General features: G+C 43.3%; 1 protein-coding gene across 1 annotated transcript in view; it reads right to left on the reverse strand.

The window, feature by feature from the left end:
• The window catches only part of LOC6052100 (mucin-5AC), a 307240-nt gene that overhangs the window by 8392 nt on the left and 275509 nt on the right, over positions 1-23339 (reverse strand). Inside the window, 9 exon segments of the mRNA XM_038258333.1 lie at positions 1997-5611; positions 5613-5633; positions 6620-6817; positions 7080-7126; positions 7217-7425; positions 7491-7657; positions 7995-8986; positions 8988-10371; positions 10556-11330. Of these exon segments, the coding sequence (XP_038114261.1) occupies positions 1997-5611; positions 5613-5633; positions 6620-6817; positions 7080-7126; positions 7217-7425; positions 7491-7657; positions 7995-8986; positions 8988-10371; positions 10556-11330 (7408 nt within the window).

A 23339-nucleotide genomic window follows, 5' to 3' on the forward strand; every position in this document is an offset into this window, starting at 1 on the left:
AGTCAGTGGTGGCGGGTATAGTTTCGCTTGTTTTGAGAAAGCGTTTTTTTGGGGTTTAGTTGTGATCACTAGCTAGAAGATTCAGTGGTGGACTTGTCACGTTGTAGCTGTAACTTTTTGTACAGATTTAGGTGGTTTGGTGAAGACTTGTAAATTTGAAGATGTATTAGAAGTTTAAGTTTAAGAAAGAATCGCAATCGTTGCATGTTGTCATTTGCAGGTGTTTTGAAATATTTTGTCATGATCAAATATTTAAAATAATTTTTGTTGTTGTCTTTGGCTTACGGCTTTGCTAATTTTTTTCAGCAAATTTTATAATCGTCATATTTGTTTGCCTTTTTGCAAAATCTAAAACCCTTTTTCATAATTGTTCCTTGACTACTGATAAATCTTATGAAGTCGATTTTCAAATTATGATTTAGTAAAAATATAAAATGAATGTTCATTGTTCAATAAATTACATATTAAGACAGATTTTATGACCAGAGATTTGTTTTTATCTTATAAAAGAAAACAAAATATTTGAAACATCAAAAGTAAAAGGATTATAACACACAAAGGTTACTAGCAAAAAACTCAATAAAAAGGCAAAAAATTACTGTGATTCAATCAATATTTTTAAGTTTCTGTATTTTTTTTAAGTTTTTGGACAAATATTTGCAGACATTCTCATAGTTTGATTTCGGCATTACTTTTCTGCAAGTGAACGCGACAGAGATGGCATAATGATGGTGAACCCATGATGAAACTACATTCACCCCGAAAGTTACATGAAAAGTGTCACAAACACCGGAAAATGTGTGGACGCTGCCAGAAGCTCCCAAGCGTAAGCAGCAGAACCCGCGTCTTCAGACTGATCTGCCGTGGTGATTTGAGGTGTGTGTTTGAACGCTTTTTAATTTCTTTAAACCTTTCTAGACCACCCGTCTTAAACAATACCAAAGAATTTTAATAAAACATCTAGACCACTAACAAATTTTAAGGTTAAACACTACAACATTTTATAACAACTTAAGGAAAGTTATCCTACTACGAAGCCTATGGAATGAATTGCAAAATTTTAAGACCTAACAAGTCTAAACCTTTATCAATATTGGTTATAAGGGGGCTTGTGAAATAATGTCGCATTTCAGAAAAGTGGTGATGGTTTTAGAGTGCACTTTATCAAACATTATTTTTTATTATCTTAGTAGAGAAGAATAAAAAAAAAATCAAAAAAAAATAATAATAAAAATTTGGACGAACAATTCGTGCTTGCCATTTCATTAGGGCACATAACTTTTTTAAACAAGAGTGTGTCCCTTTCACACCTTATGTAAACTGTCATTTGAGTGAAAGCGATACACAATTGTTTACAAAAGTTATGTGCCCTTGTGAAATGTTAGGCTCCAATTGAAACAAAAGTTTTTTTTAAACACAATTTTTTAGCACATTTATATTCTTTCAACAAACACCTTACAATTCAAACCCTCTTATAACCAACTACTCAAAAATACTCATAAAAGTACAAAAGAAAGAAAGAAAACACTTGACAAGAGTGGGTGTTAAAATGTCTTCCTCGCGACCGTATTACAAACTATGCTGATAACAACTACATATCTAAGAAACTAACAAACAGGTGAAACGAAAGTAAGTGAGAAGTAGCAATTGGTGGTGGGTGGGTGAGTTTTGGTGGCGTTTTGGCTGGTGGCAGGTGACCGTGAAAGGTAACTTTGGCAGAGCTCAACTAATATGGTGATTTGGCGGTGTGTGTGTGTTTTTTTGCGTCCTAACGAAACAAGTTATTAACAACAACAGGTGTAAACTAGAATACTTGGTAACAAATCATGGTAGTAGAAAAGTTTTTTAAAGCAACAACCGTTTTTTATGCGTTTTACACAAGTTTTGGACTTGGTTGTTGGTTGTTGCTGCAGTGTTGTTGTTGTTTGTTTGTTTGTTTGTTGAGGGTGAGTTAAACAAAAGAAAGTTGATTGGTTGGTTGATTTTGGTTCAGTACCTCGACGGGATTTCGTTGCACTTGGCGGAAAGTGAGTTTTCTGTACATTGTATGCTTTTCCCGGCTGATGGTTTGCTATATCGGCGTGGCAGCTGTGCGGCCGCAATTGTGGTCTTTATGGCATTATTGACCCTGGATGCGCGCGGTGGGAGCTTGTTCATGGAGTATGTTGTGGTGGGTAAGCGGGGAGTGGTATTGGAGGTGATGGTGACGTTGGAACTTGGGAACGGTTGTTCGTCGGTTTCGTCTTCGTCATCGGTTTCGTCCTCTTCGTAACTGGCGGCGGACGTAGAACTGGTCGGCAACTGTGACGTGCTGGGCACAGCCTGGGTCGACGTGGTGAGGTTCAGTCTTTGGGTGGTACTTGATGTATACCGGGGAGTGGATGTGCTCAAAGTTGTGCTCGTTGGTTCCGTCGTCGTAGTCGAAGTCGTGTAACGCTTGGACGATCGGTAGTGCGGTTTGTAAGGTCCGCTAGTTCGACCAGCGGTCGTTGTCGGCGCCTTAAACGTCGTGGTCGTCGTGGTGGTCGATGGTGTCGTCGTACTTGTCGATGCAGCGTTCGTCGTTTCCAGATACGAGTAATCCGCCAGGTCCTCTGGGTGCGTTTCTTCGTCATCCTCATCTTCTTCGTCTTCCTCTTCGTGGCTGGAACTGTCTTCCTGCTGATAGGACAGCAGTTCCTTCTCGGTGGGTATGTTCATCTCGGGCATTTCAACGGTTGCACGGAATTTCTTCGTCGTCGACTCAGTCTTGCTGTTAGAGGAAGGTCCAAATGGGTTCAGTTCAGTCGATGTCAGGTGATAACTGGTATAGTACACTGGTTTGTCGGTAATCTGCACCACATGAACGGGTTCAGTTTCCGTCGTGGTTGTTTTCGTCTCCGTCGACAAGGTCACATTCTCGGAAGGGACTGTTGTCTTCTTAAAGCTATCGTCACTAAAACGTGACTTGTAATGGGACGCCTTAACTGGCGAGACTTCACTATCATAGTGAGACCGTTCGGTCGTGCTAATACGGTTCAGATACGAACCTGTGGAGGAAGAGATCGAGGGCGCCTCCGAAGGGCTAACCCGTCGATCAGAGTACTCAGAGGAAATGGAAAGCACGGTGCTCTCGGTGTTAGTAAAGGGTAAACTAGCGTTAGCTAAGTGTGCTGTTGGCCTCAATCGGGTGTAGGTCCGTCTTGGAGGACCCCGATTGCGGAGGCGATACTTAGGGGTGGTGACTTCATCCGAAGCTTCCGAAGATCGCGCCAGGTTGAATACCGGGCGGTATCGTCCGCGGTAGACTTCCGTCGATCGAACCGTAGAAGTGGTAGTGTCTTCTGTGGACGTGGCAAATGTGGTAGATGTAACGGTTGTACTTGTGGTTAGTGGAGTAGTACTTGTTGTTGTTGTTGGTTCTGTAGTGGTTGTGGTTGAGAGAGTGGTGCTCTGTGTAGTGCTCGTAGTAGGTTCAGTGGTATACTCCGGGAATGCACTGATACCATTTACAGTGCTAGACCGACTAAAAGCAGCCAACTTTGGCGCCGCCGTTATGAGGAAGTAACTCTTGAGTGGCGATTCCCTAGGGGACTCAGTGGTAGATCGATAAATGTTGGACATCACACGTGAAGTGGAATACGCAAATGGCTTATCCGAGGTGGTTTGACGCTGCACTTCTAGACTTTTGAACGGGGACACCACAACGCGACTGGCTGGGGTAGGCTCAAGCGTTTTGTTCAGCGCTTCTTTGAACACTAAACCTCGCGAGGTGAAAGTTTGTACAGCTTCGGCAATTTTCTTCGCATCGACAGCCGCCGTTGGAGGTGACGGGATTCGAGGAGGAAATCTAGTTGGGGGAGGAGTGCGCACTTCCAGCTGTTCCTCGTAGGCAACTTCGGTTTTGGATGGAATTAGCGCATCGTCTGGTTCCGACTCGTCCTGCTCTTGAAGTGTGTTTGTTTGGGGGCTAGAGAAAACTTTATCGGGGTAAGAAGGCACCCACTCGCTGGAAGACGTAGGATCAGTATCGCGGAAGCTAACCTTTGTAGGTCGCGAGTTTGACCGGGTGAATGGAACCGTTTCGACACGACCTTGGTAGGGGCGGGGACGCGTTGGAAGGAAAGTGGAACTTGGGAAGTACCGAGGGACTTTGGTGGTGGGCTGTGTTGTTGTGGTGGTAGTTGTTGGTTCCGTGGTCGTTGTTGTGACTGCATCGGAAACAGTGAACTGAGAATACTTTGGGGTGTGTGAAGAGGGTTCAACAGCCTCAACGGTTCCCTTTGATACTGTCAGGCTTCCACCGTTCAATCCAGTACTAAGGGTCAATCGGATGGTTTTGCTGCTCTCGAAATCTTCCGGATTTATTTCATATCGTGTTGGTCCGGCAGTGGGACGTTCAGTAGAAGTGGTTGGATCAGAAGAAATAGGGCTAGAATGTATGATACGGTAGCTTGTCTGGTCAAGTTTGCCATCGTATCTTGGAAAAGAGGGCGAGAAGGGAGCTCTAGTAGTTGTGGTTGTTGTACTATGGCCAAGGCTGGTACTGAGTGATAACCGAAACGTGTTGTTTGCATCGAACTGATCTTGATTGATAAAGTATCGTGGAGATTGCGTGGAGCCGACCGGTTCAGAAACCCGGGATCCGCCGAGGCTGGTACTCAACGTAAGTTTAACGGTTTTCTTCGAGTCAAATGGTGCAGGGGCGGATGGTTTGACTTGGACGGGTGCTACCGAGGAGTAAGCGAAAGCAGGTGCAAACGTGGTGGAGGTAGCGATTGTGGATTGCTGCGTGGCAGAAAGCGTAGTGCCGAGAGCTTTAAGGAAGGTGTTCTGTCCACGAGTACGAATGCTAGGATTCAGATAGCTTCCGTCATAGTCCGAAACGACGGGAGCTACGGAAGATGATGGAAGATATCTGTGAGGTTTGAAGCTTTCCGGCTCAACATCGGTGACGATGTAGCTTTGAATTTTTTGACGCTGAGTGACCGGTTTTGGAGTTGTGGTCGAGGTTGTGGTAGTGGAAGTCGTTGTTGTTCTCTCCGTCGTGGTAGTACTCGTGGTCGACGACGAAGGGGACTTGTTGAACGAATATGAAAAGTAATGTTTCGGCTGATCATAGGAAAACGGACTATCTTCACGGATTGCTGACGAACCGTAGCTCGAGAACGCAGGCGGATTAACGGGGAGTAACTTTTGGGTAATGAACTTTTTATCCGACGGATCATTGCTGCTGTCGTCTTCGTGAGCTTCGTATTCGTACCGTGTCTTGCCTAGTGGATATTCATCATCGTCGTAGTAACTGTCCTCTGGGATGGGATGGAACTTGATTTCCGGTGGGACCTGGTAGGATTTGCTGTCGCTAGCGTCACTGTCGCGAGACAGGGCAAGAGCAGGTTTGTGTGTAGTTGTAGTTGTGGTTGTTGTGGTTGTAGTTTTGGTCGTGGGTTTAAATGTACTGCTTGTGGTGCTAGGTCTGTAAATGCTCGAGCTGGTACTCGTGACATAGGAGGGGGATCGGGATGTGTACGAGGATGGGGAAAAGGACACTAGGAGGGGAGTCTCCGTGGTGGTGGAGGAACTCGCGCGTGCTGCGAGTGTTAATATTATTGATTTGGGGTTGATTTATTGCTTTTTCATCCAATTGTGATGATCTGTTGGAATAAACAGCATTGGTTGGAATTTTAGAAACGGTGTTTTTGAGACAATTTTGAGAACAAACAGATACATTTATGGTGTTAGACACAGGCGAGAGCGGGAAGGTTTGAGGTGTGTTAGAAAACATTCCTGGGGTCAAATTTTCCAAAAAAACCCTTCGAACTGAACAGGTTAGCAACATTCGATTAGTCAACGGTTTGCATTCAAACATTCGGGGACACGAGGGACTGAGGACTTGGAAGATCAAGAACCGCTGGCATTAGTGGCATGCTAGAGTTGACGAACGGTTTCAGAGGGGTTGGGTTTTAGGTACACGAATGGGTAACACACATAACAATTAACATTCTGGCATTGTAGTTTTGTTTGGATTCGTATGTTGGTATGTATGTGCGTGAGTGAGTGATTTTGAACGAGTTTGATGAATGATGATCTGCTCTTTGCAACGTTGACAGCGCACACACGAAATGAGATGATGATGATGAAGTAAGCGAAAGCTGGTCATTCTGAGAAAGTTGTTGGTATTTGTACAAATTCTAGGAGATAGTATAGGATTACTGTGGAAATGTTGCTTGTCTGAAGCGAAATCAAACTGCTGCGAAGGAAAGACTGATTTTGGAGTAGAGGATACAAAGCATCAAACATCATACGGACACACACACAATACGGTATAGGAAGAGGCAATTGTGGGATCTAGGAAGGGTAAAGAGGTACATATAGAACAATGGCACGAGAAGCACTACAGTTTCCATTTATCCGGCGAGAATTGTTTGTTTTGGCTGATTGTTCTAACAACTAAATGCTCCCACTACAACTACCGATGATTCCATTTGGGTTGATTTTGTTTTTTTTGGTAAGGTTTGAACTTGAAGCGATGAGTTTTTGATTGTTTTGGTTGAAATTTTGGCGTGAGTTGAACAGCTAAGTAGAAACAATAGGGCTTTCCCGGATCACACTCAGAGACAGAGAGATCCGTCTATTGTACCTTGTTGTATAGTACTGTGGCGGAGCAGGTGTTGTTGTGGTCGTGGCTGTTGTTGTAGTGGTTCTTGTAGTGGTTGTTGATGGAAGTGAAAACGGTTCGGGTGATGTTACGAAGGCTGTCTGGTATTTTGGACTGTTAAAGGTACGAATCGTTGACGATACCAAAATCGGACGGTCAGAGATCGAGTTCAACTCGTTCCTGATGTGTTTTTTTGTTGTGGTTTTTGGAGCAATCCCCAAGGAAAGAATCGTTCATGTTCATACCAATTGATCGATTCCAATTTCAGGTTGAAAATTTTGTTCGTTTGGGTTTTGGTATTTTTGATTTTGAGGGAAGGAGATAGCGTAAATAAATGGTTAGAAAATTATATCGATTTTTCGTAAACCTAATTTTAAGAAGCACTAAATCATATGGTAGATAGAGGTAGTAAGAGAATAGAAGGAATACTGAAAAGAAATACCTGAGTTGGGTGTGCGTTTGTTTCTGATTATAACGATCATCTTCAAGCTGTAAAGAATCATTGGTTAGTCTCGTTTCTGTACAACGGGTCGCTAAACTGCATGAACTTTTGACGCCAGAGTGTCCGCAACATCATACCTGAGACACAAGGGCATCATCGTAATCGGCCTGATAGGATGGGCGTTGCTGGTAGGTAGTTCTGGGAGAAGTGACGTACGAGGGTTGCTCGCGCTGAGAAGTTGGAGCTACGGTAGTGACCACGGTCGGGCGGTAGGTGGAAGTAACGATCGGGCGCTGAGGCTGCTGGGACGACTGTTGGTTGTTCTGATTGTACTGCGGTTGATATTCTACGAAGAGGCAAACCATTAAAGTCCGCTGCTAGTACTCTCCACTGCAGTAAGTTAATACTTACCAACATCTCTGTACAGCTCCACATCTTCGTCATAGACCGCGTAGTACTGATCGAAGGCCGACGGGTCGTAGTTGCTAGTGTTGTAGTAGTTCTTGTTCTGATTGTGGACAGTTTTCTGCGGCTGCTCGGGGATGTATCTGCTAGGAGCTGGCGAGGATGTTTCAACTCTGGAGGGGGTATAAATCACAGGTGTGTGTTACAACTCAGACACATCGACAAGACAAGCATGCGGAACATCATTCACTTGCTATTAGGGTAACTGGGCACAATGCATCGTTGCAGCAAACACAACAGACTGTGGTATGCAAAAGTTCTATTTACACAGGCGAACGCCCTGGAGTAAATCTAGTGGTTAGTAGTAAACATATTTACACACGCGTCTTGGTCACCGGAATCCGCTAGAGATGCTTGGAGCACACTCAAATCAAGAACAACACATCTCTTCCCCAGGAAAACACAAAAGTGTGAGCAAAATGAAGAAGAGTAGAAGAGTAATACTCGTACCTGTTCGGAAGCCGTTCATCGAGTTCCAATCGATTGTTATGGTTCTGGTTCTTGTTCGGTCTGGTGCTAATCGTGGGCTGTTCGGGGGTCTCAGTAGTACGCCAGCGGTTCTGGCCTCGGTTCGGTCGGATGGTGTACCGTTTACGCGAGGTCGAGTCACCGGTTGAAGGAGTTACGGTCGTGGTCCGGGTTCGGGTCACCGCAGGCGTTTGCGTTGTCGTCGTACTGGTGGTGGTTGGAGGTTGTGTCGTGGTCTTGATCGCACTCTTGGAACTGATTGACTTGGCTGTTGTGCGCAGCAGTTCCTTCGAGGTGGTCTCGTCAATGAGATTTGCGTTCGGGATAGCGGTTGGTCTGTGAATGCGTTGCCTGATTGTGTATGGTCGGGCTGTTGATTTGTTCAGATAACGAGGAATATCGTTAAATGGTCTGATCCCTTGAAATACATCCTCCGGGAATGTAATTATTGGTGGAATGTCACTGGTCGTCGGTGACGGGGTAGTCATGGTAGGAGGACGCCACGTGGTTGTTTCGTACTTGTGATTACTGTAGAAGATATGACCAGACACGGAAGCTGCAGGTCTCGGCGTGGTCAAATTACCCAAAGGTCTTGGAGCCATGGTTTCAGTCATCGGTGTATACTTTGACTTGTTTACCGGATATCTGTACTCGTAATCATCATCGTCATCATCGTCATAGTACTCATCATCATCTTCGACAGGACGCTTGGGATTACTTGGCTTTCGACTGCCATTCAGCGTATTCTTGACGTACTTGTGATCGCGATTACCAACGATTTCATCATCGTCATAATAGTACTCTTGGTAATCACGCGTAGGCTTAGCCGAAGACGGATTATAATACAGGCCAGTTTGGTATTGTGGGATCGCCGGAACTGGCCGCAGATTCGTTGTTCCGTTTTTCACGTAGTGAGTTCCGATGTCCTGCAGTCCGTTCGATTTAGTATCAACCTGTTGGATGTGTGAGTTTTTTGATGCTTTCGAAGAATCGATTATACTCAACGCTACCCGGCTGTACTTTGACCGACTGGTAGTATCTTGGAGTTGTTGAAACGGCAATAGGTTGGAATCCGTTTGTTGATTTTGTTACAAAATACGCAGATGGCTTGGGCGTCGATGCTTCATACACGGTAACTGGTTTGTCGTTGTAATTTTGGAATGCTTGATGCGGCTGAGAGTTCTTCGAGTTGACGTAGACATTTTGAGGGTAGTATTCTACGGCGGAAACAGGGGACTTTGCTGTCGTTATTGGAAACCGGACGTTGTTGGGTAAAATTGAGTTGCCAACGCTCTCGTAAACAGGTGCTGGAGTGCTTGGTCCAGCCAGGATTTTCTTGCTTGGTTGTGGTTGAGAGCTAACGGGATGCTTGGATACACCAACGAACGTTTCCTTGATCGGACTCGATGTGGGTTGGTTGTTGAAGAACCCACCAACTGAGCTGAACGCTATGAAAGGACTACGATGAGTAGATTGAGAGAGCTTTTGAGGAGATTGTTGAACCACTGGTTGTGGATTAAGCTTCACAGAATGTTTTCCATTGTTGACCGAGATGGGCGTTGAGGAATAACTGTTTCCAAAATGGAAGAACGCAAAATTGTCGGGAATGGTTTCGTCGTCGAGATCTGGTACGGGCGTGGTGTACTTCTTGCCGTTATGATTGTTGACAAATGCGGCCGCAGTAAATGCTGTTTGGTATTGCTGAGGTCTCGGTGACTGGTTGGAGATCAGTAGTGGCAGGATGGTATCCTGGGGGGTTATTTTGGTAACTGCTTTATAGTTTTGGAGACCTCCCTGGGTCTTATGGCTTTCAACTGGCCGCAGGTACTGGCTTCCTTGTTTGGCTTTAACGTACGCCTCGAGATAGTCGTTGTAGTTGTTGGTGATTTCTTTCTTACTGTACGCCTGCGGCTGATAGTACCGTGCTCCGGATTTGAGATACGATGGCGGTGTAGAAGCCGAGATGAAAGCAAACGGATCATAGCTGCTCTGAGCGAAGTTATTCTGACGGGAGAGTGCAGTGTCCAACGATCTGTACTGCCAGTTTCCCAGTGGCCTTAGTTGTCGGACGCTTCGGGCGCTCTCTGCTCCGCCAGCAGCTTGCTCCAGTTCATCTAGATCCGAAGCTTGATCGGTCTCACCGGCGATCGCCGTCTCGCCAGAGTCTGAAGCACGTTTCACCTGGTGGTTTTCTTTGAGTGTTTCGGTAATTTCGCTGTTTGCGATCGGGTCGATGGAACTGTCTTTGGTGTCTTCCGAGGATGTCGCTTTGGCGTCTGAGGTCACGTCTCGCTTCTTGCGATCGTGAGGATTTTGGATGGACGTCTCTTGGTCAATGTCTTGCAATGCGTCATCGTCACTGTGTGCAAGTTTGAGAAGGGAAGTTGAAGTTTAGGAAATTTGGTAGGGTAAATATATAGTAACGGTAAAAGGAACATTGAGTTTCCTGTGTCGTGGTTCTCGGTAAAAGTTTCATTTAATTTGCAGTGTGTGTTTGTGATTAGTGCTCGAGTTTGGAGAGGCGTAGAACGCGAAGAACTCACCTGAATGGCTGCGGCTGGGCACTGTACGCAAAGGAACCTACTTTAGCCTGGGTAGGGATAGCGTTGACACTTGGTTGTTGCAGAATACCGTCACGGTCGCGCTGAACCTGGGTAACGGTGCTCGGTTGGCCACGGTAGACACGTTGCTGGCGGTCAGATTCTTCCTCCTCGACTGGAGGCAGAGTATCGTGAGCTTCCGCGTAGAGCTTGGCAATGTCTTCCTGTGGTGAGTTCTTGGGCTGTCCTCGAGTGGTGATGATTGGGTTGATGTTGGCTGGTGGTGGCGGCGGTGGCAGTGAATGAATCTGTTGGATCCGGGCTGGTGCCGACGGTTCGGGACCGGTTGGTCCGGACGGGCCACTAGGACCGGATGGGCCGGAAGGTGCGGATGGTCCCGATGGGCCCGAAACTGCACTCGATGTCGACGAGAATCGAATTCGCGACAGAACCTGTGGCACCCGAGGGGTCACAGCACGGGAAGGTGCGGATGGGCCGCTCACTTCCTGTGCTTCACAGCCCACATTTCGGGGCCAGTCACAGGTTTGCAGCTCATGGCTGTACATCAGTCCACCGGTACAGCTCTCTTGCAGAGCCCCACCAAACACGCAGACATAGTACTGCGAGCAATCTGTGGGGTGTGGATAGTAACCGAATTCCTCTGGACAGTTGAAGTCCACCGAGGACGAGTGACTGGACCGCGGGTTGGAACCGAGGGCACGTGGCTGGGCAGATCCACTGCGGAACGAGGTGCGTCTCGTTTGTGCTTGTACATTTTCTGCGGAAGAGATTGGAAAAAAGATCGATTATTTCAAAACCTAGTACCTCAGCGGGAGTTCCACGTTTATGGGCAACCAACGGCGCACGCAGCAGGTGGCCTAGAGATCTACCCCGAGAAGATGCTACCGGGGAATTTAATATCTCCAGTAAGTAGCGACACGTTTGGTGCTGCCGTGAATACTAAATACAGCACGAGATGGATATCAGTTGCCGCTGCCAACAGATAGTCTTCTTTAGCGTTGTTAATTCATTACAGAAGTTAGCAAAAAGATGCATCTCGGCATTACTATTCATGCTGCGGCTGTGCAACATCGCGCCCAGCATCAGGTAATGAGTTTTGAATTAACGAGCCTCTATTCTGGTGGAGATAGTGATCATGGGCAGCTTGGCACAAAGGCATTGAATTAGTGGAAAATTTGGTAGTGCCGTCGACCGACTACCGACTGTTTATGGCCATTAGGGTAGGGCCTGCTTATCAACCGGGGAGATTTCATGTCAATGACAAAGTCGTGCGCTTGACATTCAACCGTTGAGTGGCCAAAGTGCGACAGTGGCCGTAAAATGGTGCCATGCCAAATCTGGCAGAGCGCAATTTCGATTGCCGTTCCCGGGTAATGTGGGTTGACTTTACGTTATTGCATGAACCGTTCTAAAAGTTGAAGAATCGCCAGAAGTATGAAAATTAATACGTTTGCCTGTAGGTGGTGTCCTTATAAGTGGTATGATTGAGGAACCGGAGCATCTGGAGGTCGTTGACGTCAAGAACGCGGATCCGGTTATTCTTTCGAGGAAGGTTGAATCATCGCGAATTTAATACCTTGGTCATTTTAATTACAGTAGTAACACCCACGTCGCAACTTAAAAAGTGTGTCCCGTTGGAATGGGATTAAGTCACGGATGTTGGATCGAACACCCTTCCCGTTCTATGGTCGAGCGCGTGGCAAATTGTTAGTTTTATTGGGATCAGATTATATCAATCAGTGGCTACAATCTTGACTTCTGTTTCGAGTTCTGACCTTTGTGCGTTATAAATCAAAGCTGACGGCGCCAGGCCTCCGGAAGCTTGCATATCTGATTTATACGTTTCTGATAAGTTCCCTTTATTGATGGAATTAAGAATTGATTTCAACTTCCTAGTGACATCCGACATTAAAGTTCTAAGTCCATAAACCATTTCTTTGTGTCCATTTGTTCTGTCAACTTGTGTTCTTCTCAGCTAGAACATGCAAATTGGCCGGCACTTTGCTTTGCTGGCCAGATTCGGGCAGATTTACGATACCCTCAGCGCAGCTTCCAGCAGAGTCATTATTTGCCGACGTCGTAATTTAAAATTGATTGCCAACAGAATGTGGTGCGCGGTGTCATCCGGAGGGCACAGAAGAATGGCTATTGAATCTCTGCCCCGTGTTGGGATTCAATGAGTTCTAAGCCAACCAGATTCTTCTTCCAGCGGGTTGTGCCTTGCGGAGGCGATGAAGAACGCATAGCGCATTGATTCATGGGCAGCCATTCTTAGTTTACGACTTAATTGAACCTATTTGTTTACACTGGCTATCTTGACACTGGTCATCGCAGCTCGTTTGGTTGAAAAGGGGTTTTGCACGGAAAATCCGATCCTACTATATATTCCCTGGTTCATGAACTTGCAAATCAAATGGCAGCTGAAGCTCTGTACCCCAACGCAATACGTGAATAAATCTCTCCCAAGTTATTGACCCTTTCCAAGGGCAGATCATTAAAACAAGCCCTTGATCTGCATTGTAAACTTGTCAACGCGTTCGACAGCGCAAAGAAAGCTTCGAACGCACCGCAGATTGAACCATGGCGATAGCATAAATCGTCCCTCGGTTGTTCTACGTCGTTTCCATATCGGACTCTAGTTCAGAATTTACAGCTTGGGGCATGACACTGCAGCGGTTTAACAAGACCTAGGGTTCCATTTCCTTTTTTTTGCTCGATGTTGTACTAATCATTTCCCAGCTCTCCGTGGCATAACCAGAAAGAACAACTTTGAATATTGATTATCCTGCAGCAGCAGCTGCTGACATGACATTACAATTACATTTTGTCCTTTGCGGAAGCCCCCCCCCCCCTTCATTTCTTGGCAAATATTTATTGACCTGCGCGTGAGCTTTCAGTCTACAAAACCCACGAAGAAACAAATTGATGGCATCGAAGAAGATATAAAAATAAGTCTTTACACGCGACCTGCGGCAGAGTGGCCCACGCTGCGAGCGGCGAGTGCAGATCAGGAGGACGTTGACTCTGCTGACCGCCGAGGGTCCAAAGGAAACGGCCAAGATGCGGCATTACAAATGACGGAGATACAACTGGCTTTGAACTTGAACCTTTTGCGTTAAACTTGTGCGTGGTAGATCGTGATGGTAGCTCGTCGCTCAGCTGGAGCTCATAGATTGTTGGAATTGTCTAGTTCAGTTTTGGTACAGAGAGAGTATGATTTTGTTAGCCTTTTTGGCCATCAGATTTTGGTTATGTTTTGTTTTTTGTTTTGTTTTATACACCTTGACAACTCTGTTTTCATAAAAGCAAAACAAAAAAATAAAATATAATAAAATCATAAGAAATTAGAAAGTTGACAAAATTTTTATGCAAAATCTAAGAATTTACAAAATATCTTGTAATGTTTAAATGAATGTTCTAAAGTGCTACGTTTTGTCAATCGGAGGTCCAAGAAATATTTATTTCAAAGCTTTAAAACAATTTACTTAAAGTAGACAGGGTAAAAAGTCTTTTAAAATGTTGTGTAATTCTCTGCTCGTGTAACTTTGTCCTAACGGGCAATTTTGGTACCTATCCACGAATCATTTTTCGATATCTCGTGACGGACATTTTTGAAATTCGAAAAAGATGTGGTTTTTACATAATTTACAGCCTGAAATTTATGTTAAAGCGATTATTATGTTAAACGGCCGATTTGATGGAATACTCAAATTAAAAAAAATACGCTATCCTCATCGAAAAAATAAATACAAAAATAGTTTCAAAACCATTGCCATTTTTCGTTATTCATCTGTATATTTTTGAACATGCATTTTTTTGAATGACTCAGAAAATTTTTTTTTTTTTTTAATTTTTGTAACTTTGCAGGTTTAGTTTCTAGAATGTATCGGTACTCTACAATGTTGTAAGGCAGACAATTTAAAAAAAATATGTTTGCTTGTAGCCACCAAGATAAACACGATGAACGAAGGCGTTTTTATAATTTGAAGATGGTATAATGCCATTTTCAATTATATTACTAATTACACATGTGAAAGGCATTTACAACCATATGGTGGATCAAATAACGTGTTTAAATATATTTTAAAACATCATTTTTCGTGGTTTATGCTTAAGACTTTGGTTCCCAGACCATCGAATTGAACTGATTTCTCGGGGGAGCGCCACCAATGTCCAGCTGAAATCTGGTCGTGAGAAAACCATACCGATCTAGTGCGACAATTTCGCTTTCACGAACCACTTTGTCAACCGGTGCTGGTCCTACGGTCGTTAGTAGCCTCACGTCGTCGTCGTGTAACTAGTGTGTACTTAGGGGGTTGCGTTTAATTACTGCAGGGGCCAAATGAGCTCAATTTACTTTGTTTCATCCAAACGGGTCAGTCTGACGGCGGAGTTACGGAGCGTGAAGCTATTTGACGATGCCAAACCAGTAGTGGTAGTAATTACAACCGGTCGGTGGTGACATTACAACAGCGGTCCTGGGACCCTTCCTAACCTTATGGGTCTTTGGACGGTGAGTGAGCAAAACATTTCAGCAATGGGTAGAATTTTGTTCCAAAGTGGCGACTAATCTCTCTGGGGACCACAGAGCGTATACAAGTGTGTGGTCAGCTCTTCATTGAGCGGGGGGCCTAACCAACAAGCAGCAGCTCCAATGAGTGACCATAAATGGACCTACACTGGTTTATTACCACTCGGTTTAATGAAAAATCATAACAATTTATTTGATTTATAATTCATACACGGGGCCAGGCCTGTCGCCGCTGGACCAAGTGCCCTCAAACCTGTCCCGCGCCAGTTGCAGGCGGTAAAACTAGATCAATCACTTGCGAGCGGCACTTGCCGTGTGTCCCGTCGCGATTACGTGAGCTGGAATGAATATTATTTATTGCCGGGGCCAGGGATTTGAGGCAAGTTTGTGTCGGCTGTCTGAGAATCTGAACTCGTTCTTTGCTTGAAACAGTAAGTTCTAACAAAAAACATTTTTTTTTGTTTTTAAGGTGATTTTATCACTTTCGATTGATCCCCGTTGCTTAACTTTGTTAAGGGAATAAGAAACATCCTCCAGGATGTCCTTAAAGTGGTACAAAGTCAGATAATGTATTGATAAACATCAAGTTTAAGAACTTCGAGATGCACCCCAAAAACTGAGGAATTTGATCATTTTGAAATGTTTTTGTAAACAACATCGGGAAGTTCACCAACTTCACATTAACTCACCGCCTCCTCAACACCAGAACCGACAAAATATACTAACCAAAGTCTTATTTCTCAGTTAAAATCACTTAATCCCCTTCGCCGTTCGTGAAATCGCACGTGTATCAAGCCACATTGTACAAGCCATGAGCGGCACATTGATTTCGTGAACCTCTCTATCAAACCAGCACCGATCTGTACTTCAACGCCATCAACACAACATGCAACAGAACTTAGAACTATGTTTCCAATTGCCGCTCGGGCAATGTGCGTGGGTTTGGGCTATGCCCAAGCCAAGAACAACTACATTTTAGTTTCAGCACTCTGTCGAGGAACCTCCCCTCCTTATTCGGATTCGTATCTAGACAGAATGTTATACAACATGCCGCGAAGACAGGCCCACGGAGTTGGGCCAATCTCGAAGCCCACGCACGTTTCTAGTTCCATGTTCCGAAGCGTGATAGAATTTGTAGATTCGCCGCAACTCGGCCTCGCGATGTAGAACGCGTGAGTTCGCGACTTACCCTTCACAGTTCATGACACCTGGTTGTGACTCAATGTTGGCCAGCACTCCAACTCCAAGTGAGATTTTCGAGCACGATTAGAAAGTCACCAGGCTTGAATGCCAAGGCTCTGCCGAAATCATCGTCCGTACAGATTACTCAGTGAGCTTTATCGCAAACGTGAAAACACGAATGCGACATTCAGTAGCTCGCGTGCGAAAACACATAATGTCATCAAAATGGCACTCTGCTGTAGTGAAACTTAGTAAACTTTTCGCACCTTTTGTACTTGACATTACTGGTTGGTTTAATCGCTCTTTAAGAGAAGGTAATTTGATACGTAATATCCGAGATCTTCTCCAAGGATCTCGAATTCAGGTTGTCCCATACCATTCTAATTTCGCTGATAATCTATTTGGATGTCATCCAATAGTCGTAGTAACCTTAGCTGACCTTGTGCCCTTCTTCAAACTGCTTATTTTCCAAAACAATTGAAACAAACGGAACCCATTTGCCAGGTTCAACTTTTCCCATAGTAATAACTTCTTAAGTACCCTATCGCATCTCAGCAGTAAAGATACCTTTAACAATGCCTCAAGTTTCGATAACACTAATTTAATGCCACTTTTCGGCCACCCCGAACGCGTAATAAACCTTGCACCAATTTCTGGCTTCAACCCACCGCAAGGGTCAGATACTCAATCTGACCTTGGCTCCATTCAGCATACCCGACCGATTGACCAACTTTCGATCTCGCACTGCTACCAACGTCCAAGGAGTGACTCAGCCCTCCAACAATGTCTGCAATGTAATTTTCCAATAAATCGCCCATTGCGGACTCATGACCGCGATGACCTGATTCGGCGCGGGTCCGCGCCTGGGTTGCGCAATCCGCGCAGGTCTCCGAACGGTCTGACCACGCAGAACCCTAATTAAAAGAGCTTAATTTAAATTTCCGAACTGCAGCCAGAAATTCTCGAGCTCCCAGCAGACCACTTATGCTGGGCACGACCCACTTGGTGCAATATCGATCACCTCCAGGGGTCTCCGCGCCGGCACCAGGTAGAGGGACCTTACATTTACATAACGACTTGGTTGTCCTGAACTACCCTTCCGCCGTACCCTCAGCAGTACACTGCTGGAGAGACACAAAGAACATGATCCTCGAGCCGCGGCCGGTGAATTGCAAATTGCAAATTGTAACGATTCAGGTCTCCACATTGGTTCGTCGGTACAAAGACAAAGAGGGTGGCCGCGGAACACACCCTCAAGGGACCAATCGATCGGGGGACCAAGGGCTGCTTTTGGACTGGCACCAGATTCAATTCTGAGCCGAGGTAGTTTTGCATTGGTGCATTGCAACATGCGCGGCCTGGTTGAACTGTATTGGTCTGGTGCACTGGTTATTGAACGAGAAGCATTTCTTGGTCAGGCCAAAGTTGGTCTTGTTAATTATGAAGCATGAATTAGACCTTGGTTGATTATTTTGACAACATCCGATATTTTTTTAAATTGACAGTAGAATTTGGGAAAAAATGATTATTACTTAGGAGAACTGAATCTAACAAATCGATTGGTTACTGTTTTAACGTGGCTAATAATTCAGATGTTGTAATAGCTATAAGAGCGAAATTCTTGCCAAGTTTTCTCGGCACTGGCTGATCCGATTTGAGTCAAATAAGTTGCATTCGATCTGGTTTGGTGCCTCATACTGCACTATTGAGTTGTTTGAAGATCCGATAAGTAGTTCAAAAGTTACGTATAAAAAGTGTCAGAGTTGCGAATCGGATCTCACATAAATGCATGTAAATTATGCCCAGACCCATCACCCGACCCATCGTTGGTTAGGTTATCAAAAGTCCTTTCCAACGAGTCCAAAACATTGAAGTTCTGTTAACCCTGTCTCGAGTTATGACCACTTAAGTGATATTTATGTACTTTTTTGAAGCCGGATCTCACTTAAATGTATGTAAACTATGTCCGGATCCATCATTCAACCCATCGTTGAATAGATAATCGAAAGACCTTTCCAATGAGTTCAAAACATTGAAGATCTGGCAACCCTGTCTCGAGTTATGACCACTTAAGTGATATTCATGTACTTTTTTTATGCCGGATCTCACTTAAATGTATGTAAACTATGTCCGGATCCATCATACAACCCATCGTTGGGTAGGTAATCAAAAGACCTTTCTAATGAGTCCAAAACATTGAAGATCTGACAACGCTCAGTCTCGAGTTATGACCGCTTAAGTGACATTATTGAGAAACAAGCCTTACCTGACAACCTTCGTCTTCGCCTTTTTTCGTTTGTTGACGTTTTTGAATTTTTTGCTTATTCATCCTCCTGTGATTAAAACTTGATTTTAACCTTTCCCATACAATCTGCAAATTTTCCGGAATCGGTTCCAGAGTGCCCAAAGTTGTAACTTTTTGGCGTAAGAACCTTCCGTGGACTCACGAACTTACCATACGAACCCAACGCAACAAAGAGCACCTCGATCGGACGTTCCGTGTTGAATTGATTCGCGTTCGAACAAAACTGTCGAAATTTTGTATATATATTAGGTGGGTTTTTTAAAAAGTTCTCGGATCAAGTTTTAGTAAAATGTTATTCCAAAGTTATTTTGGCTTTCAACCAACATCAAACCAATAACAAATTTTGTTATGATAACATAAACTGTTATTAAACCCTTATGCAAAAATTGATTTTTCAAGAAGATTCCATAACACTTTCTGTTATTTTAACATTATTTGTTATTGAAATGGCATGAATTTTGTTATTACCGTCTGCCCGGGTTCCCATGTAAACTTTAACCCTGATACGCGCAGCCAGTTTACAACCAAATGAGCTGATATTTGACATGAAAGTCCTTATGGGTATGCCCTACAAGGGAAACCATACTAAAACTTGATCCGAGAACTTTATGAAAAACGTACCCACCCTAATATATATAGAAGATAGATAGAATTGGTGTCCAAACCCATCATATCACCAAATGTTGGTAAAAAGTGAGGAAGGCAACAACCACAGGTGGATTGGGTTAGTTTTAGTTTTGATGTTTATAGATTGCATTTATTTTCAATTTCTGAAAATTATGGATGGATTGTTTGGAATTATTTAAAAATATGTCCTAGACTCTGATTCAATAAAATTTAATGTCAACGAGCAAAAAAAAAAAAAAATAAAAAACAGTCACAGGAGTTTGACAAACAAATATAAAAATTCAAATCACATGTATTCAATATTTGGATAAAACTAGGTTTTTAAAATTAATTTTATAGCAATCCAGATGTTTTGCAATAATTTATTTTCAAGATATTTTCCGAATATAAAAACTTTTGCGGTACTGTACATCGGAAATTCACATAAAATTAAAATATTTTGAAACGAGCACGAAAATGCTGGATATGATTCTAAATGCAGGAAAACGCATTTCAAATTGTTTTAAGTCTATTAGACCTAGAGAGCCTATAGGTATGGAGAGGCGAAATGTTACTCGAGGTTCCAATCGAACTGTCAAATCGGGGTTCCAATCGAGCAACAAGATCATGCAAAAACAAGGTCAGAATCAATTTAAAATAATTTTAGAAAAATGAGATTAACAACATTCACAAACATTGTAAAGCTGTTGTTTTTATCAAAATGATAGTTTTTGTTAAGTTTGTGCTAGTTCGGTACAAGAAACGTGCCAGCACCAAAAATATACTACAAGTTTTTCAACCTCAAATTTGAATGACTTTGGGTGTTTAAAATTTCTCCCAGAACATTTCATTTCCCTATGTAGGTCCCTAATTAGACCTCGCTCGAGCAGACGGTTATAACTTTGGAATAACATTTTTTGATGTTTGAAAATACTAGGCTGATAACATTTTATGTTATTTATTACAAGATTTGTTATTCGTCGCTATGATTTTTTTTATTGGATTGTTGTTGTAATAACATACTAATAACATTTAAGTTATTCTTCGAGCAAATCTTTGTTATTATTTTCTGTTATTTTGACAACTAATCCGATCATCCCAATAACAGTTTGAAGTATTCTTCCATAACAAAAAATGTTATTCCAAAGTTGTTTTGGCTTTCAACCAATATCAGACCAATAACAAATATTGTTCTGGTAACATAAACTCTTATTAACTTCTTATGCAAAAATGGATTTTGCAAGAATATTCCATAACACTTTTTGTTTTATTGACAGTATTTGGTAATGAAATGGTATGAATTTCGTTATTACCGTCTGCCCGCGCGATTTCCTTTCAAAATTTGAAGTTTTCCAAAACAAAATTGTTTGCCCCCTGATTTTTTGGACCGGGTTTGAAGTGAGGGATAACATAAACTTTGAAAAATATTTGCAACGGCCTTAACATGGACAAAGTAAAAAAATATTCAAAAAAAATAGCAGTAGAGGGTTAATGTTGTTTGTGGCAACTAAGAGGCTTGTATTAAAAAAACATAAAAATGGAAGGAAAAATATAAACGTAACGTGGATTAAGGGATTTGAAATAAGATTAACACTCTTGAAAAAATCCCAACAAAGAAATACGCAAAATTAATGAAAATTGGTAAAACTATGTGAAAAACATTGATTGGCCAAAATGTTAATACCGTAGGTCTGTGGTTCATGAAATTCCCTAACTTTTGACCTAAGGGAGTATGGGTGTTGGAGACAGTTGCAAAAAGGTATTGGGATTTTAAAAATATTCATTATTAACAGTAACTTGCAAAAGCTATGAGAATAGTCAAACCAATCTCGGAGTTCATGACACATTTTTAAGTGCTTCAAAAAACCTTTCGAATGCTACTAAGAGAGTTGCAATTGATTAAGTTTTACAAAAATGCGGGCAATTTTAAGATTTTTTATGGTTTTTGGCCTAATACTTCAAAGCTCGTTTTACTCAATTTCCCTTTTTCATATTGAGCTCATATCGCTCTTAAATAAGTTGAAAAAAGTTATACCTTGTTTAAAATGTAGTTGAGACAATAAATTACATCGACAAAACTTATTGTTTTGGCCCACTTCGAGTTCTACTTTCACAATTCCTCCAAAACATTACGCAATTCTTGACGCCCTCATATGTAGTCCCGTCCGGTGAGTTATTACATTATTAATCAGTTGGTTCTTCGTTAAACGAAAAAAAAAACCTTATCCTTACTGGTTTCTGCCCTGAAAAACCCGAATCCCTGCCCAAAAACACTTAAATTAAGTTGCGGGTGACATGCGTTATTTTTTTTTGTTCATTACGCGCCGGTTCAAGACCCGGAGCAGCCCAGCATGATCTTGTTCCACTTTTTGCACTTATAACTGTTCGCCCTTATCGCTTAATCCAAACCATACTTGGCTCAAGTACGCAGATGTCAAGCAGTAGTGCGCCCCTGAATGATCGAGGAGGTGTCACTCGTGGTGGAATAAATGTTCACGACAGACGATAAATAATATCACGGCGTCGCGGTGACCCAGCCCAGAGACCCCAAGGGGGGGGGGGTCCACCTGTTCACTGTTCAAAGGCTTTGGCTGGATACTTCTACGGGGGGTTAGGTTAGTTTAGTAATATGTGACGTTTAAGCTACTGAGACTCTTTCAAGTTGGAGCAGACGCCGCTACCGTAGAATTCATAGGTAGTACCGTAACTTTGGGGAACTTTGGTCAATTGAAACCGGTACTTACAACTTTGTTCAACTTTCAGCAATGCTCTCAGATCTAGATGTTACAAAAAATGACTTCAGTTATTTATCTTCATATAATAGACTTGAAGATCTTAGTCTAGATACATGTGGGATAAAGGTTGGGGCGTGACACGGAGTGGTCGAGTGGTCGTGAATACCACATATGCATGCGCCATACGCTGAATGACAAGTCGTGCTGTTCGCAGAGTATCTGGATCACCTTGAGAGTGCGTTTATTTTTCCCCATTACTTTGCAGAGTGAACCCCTCCGGTACCCGCGTCAATAAAACGGTTGTTCGAGCTGGGTCGACCTTTTAATCGGAGCAACTTGCAGGGGTGTAACTCGGAACCGTTAAGGGGTCCTGAGGACAACTTTTATAATTTTACCTCAATTAATTTCCTTTAAAACAACCGGTTACTTAGCATATCTATTAATACCGTTACGGAGAACAACTTTCCGTTTCGAGAACAGCATTCTTCCTAGAAATTTGAAATCTTGCCAAACCAGAGCAAACTGGAGCTTGCGTGCCGTCCCGCCGGGGGTCGAAAGCCATACCCTTTGATCGTGGCTGATCTTTGCAGCTGAAGGTTCAGCCCATCTACTTCAGTTTGACGCGTACCTGCAAAGATAGAAAAAAAGAAAACATGAGTACTTATGTCTCGCGACCTATTAGAGTGATTTGAGGAAAACCTCGCGAGCGAGCGCGCGCGCGATCAGAACGAGCCATTGTTTATGACTTTTCGATTGATTAAACTAGATATTGAGCGGATTGGTCACGTTGGAGCCCACTACATTGAAGGCTGAATGCGCGCATGAAACCAAGTTATGGTTTACTCCCAAAAAGCTTACGTAATTGAGAAACGGGGCTGGCTGCTGCCAGGAGGCCAGCCAGACAAATGGTTCATAAAAGTCGTTGTGATTTGCCAGATTAGTGCAATGAAGTAATACATCTTACGGTATGTGAGCGAGCCCCTTGTTCAGCTCAGTGGTTTCAATGAGACCCAGGAGTTTCTGAGATTAAGGGAAGTACACCCAAATAATATGCGTTTAAATCGAATGCTGAACAAACACAAATCTCTGCAGATTTGCTCGTTGTTGAATTTTGAAATGTTCTATAGTCCATTCGAAGAATCACGGAAGTTGGTAACAAGTTGAAGGGCGTTGGATTTCGCCCCCGGATCATGCTAGTATAGCTACAGTGAGTACCGTATGGCATGTTGAGATGTCCTAGCTAAGTTATCCAAAGTCTTCCTGAAGTTATAACATGTGCATCTACCACTGTAACACGCAAGTGATCGTCGGATGCTCGCTTGGTGCTTTGCTCTACATTGAGTATCTGTTATAGTTTTCAAAACTAATCGACGTGCCACCCGAGCTTAGATGCTATGGAGTGGGATT

This window comes from Culex quinquefasciatus, chromosome 2, assembly GCF_015732765.1.
Source record: "Culex quinquefasciatus strain JHB chromosome 2, VPISU_Cqui_1.0_pri_paternal, whole genome shotgun sequence".
Taxonomy (NCBI): Eukaryota; Metazoa; Arthropoda; class Insecta; order Diptera; family Culicidae; genus Culex; species Culex quinquefasciatus.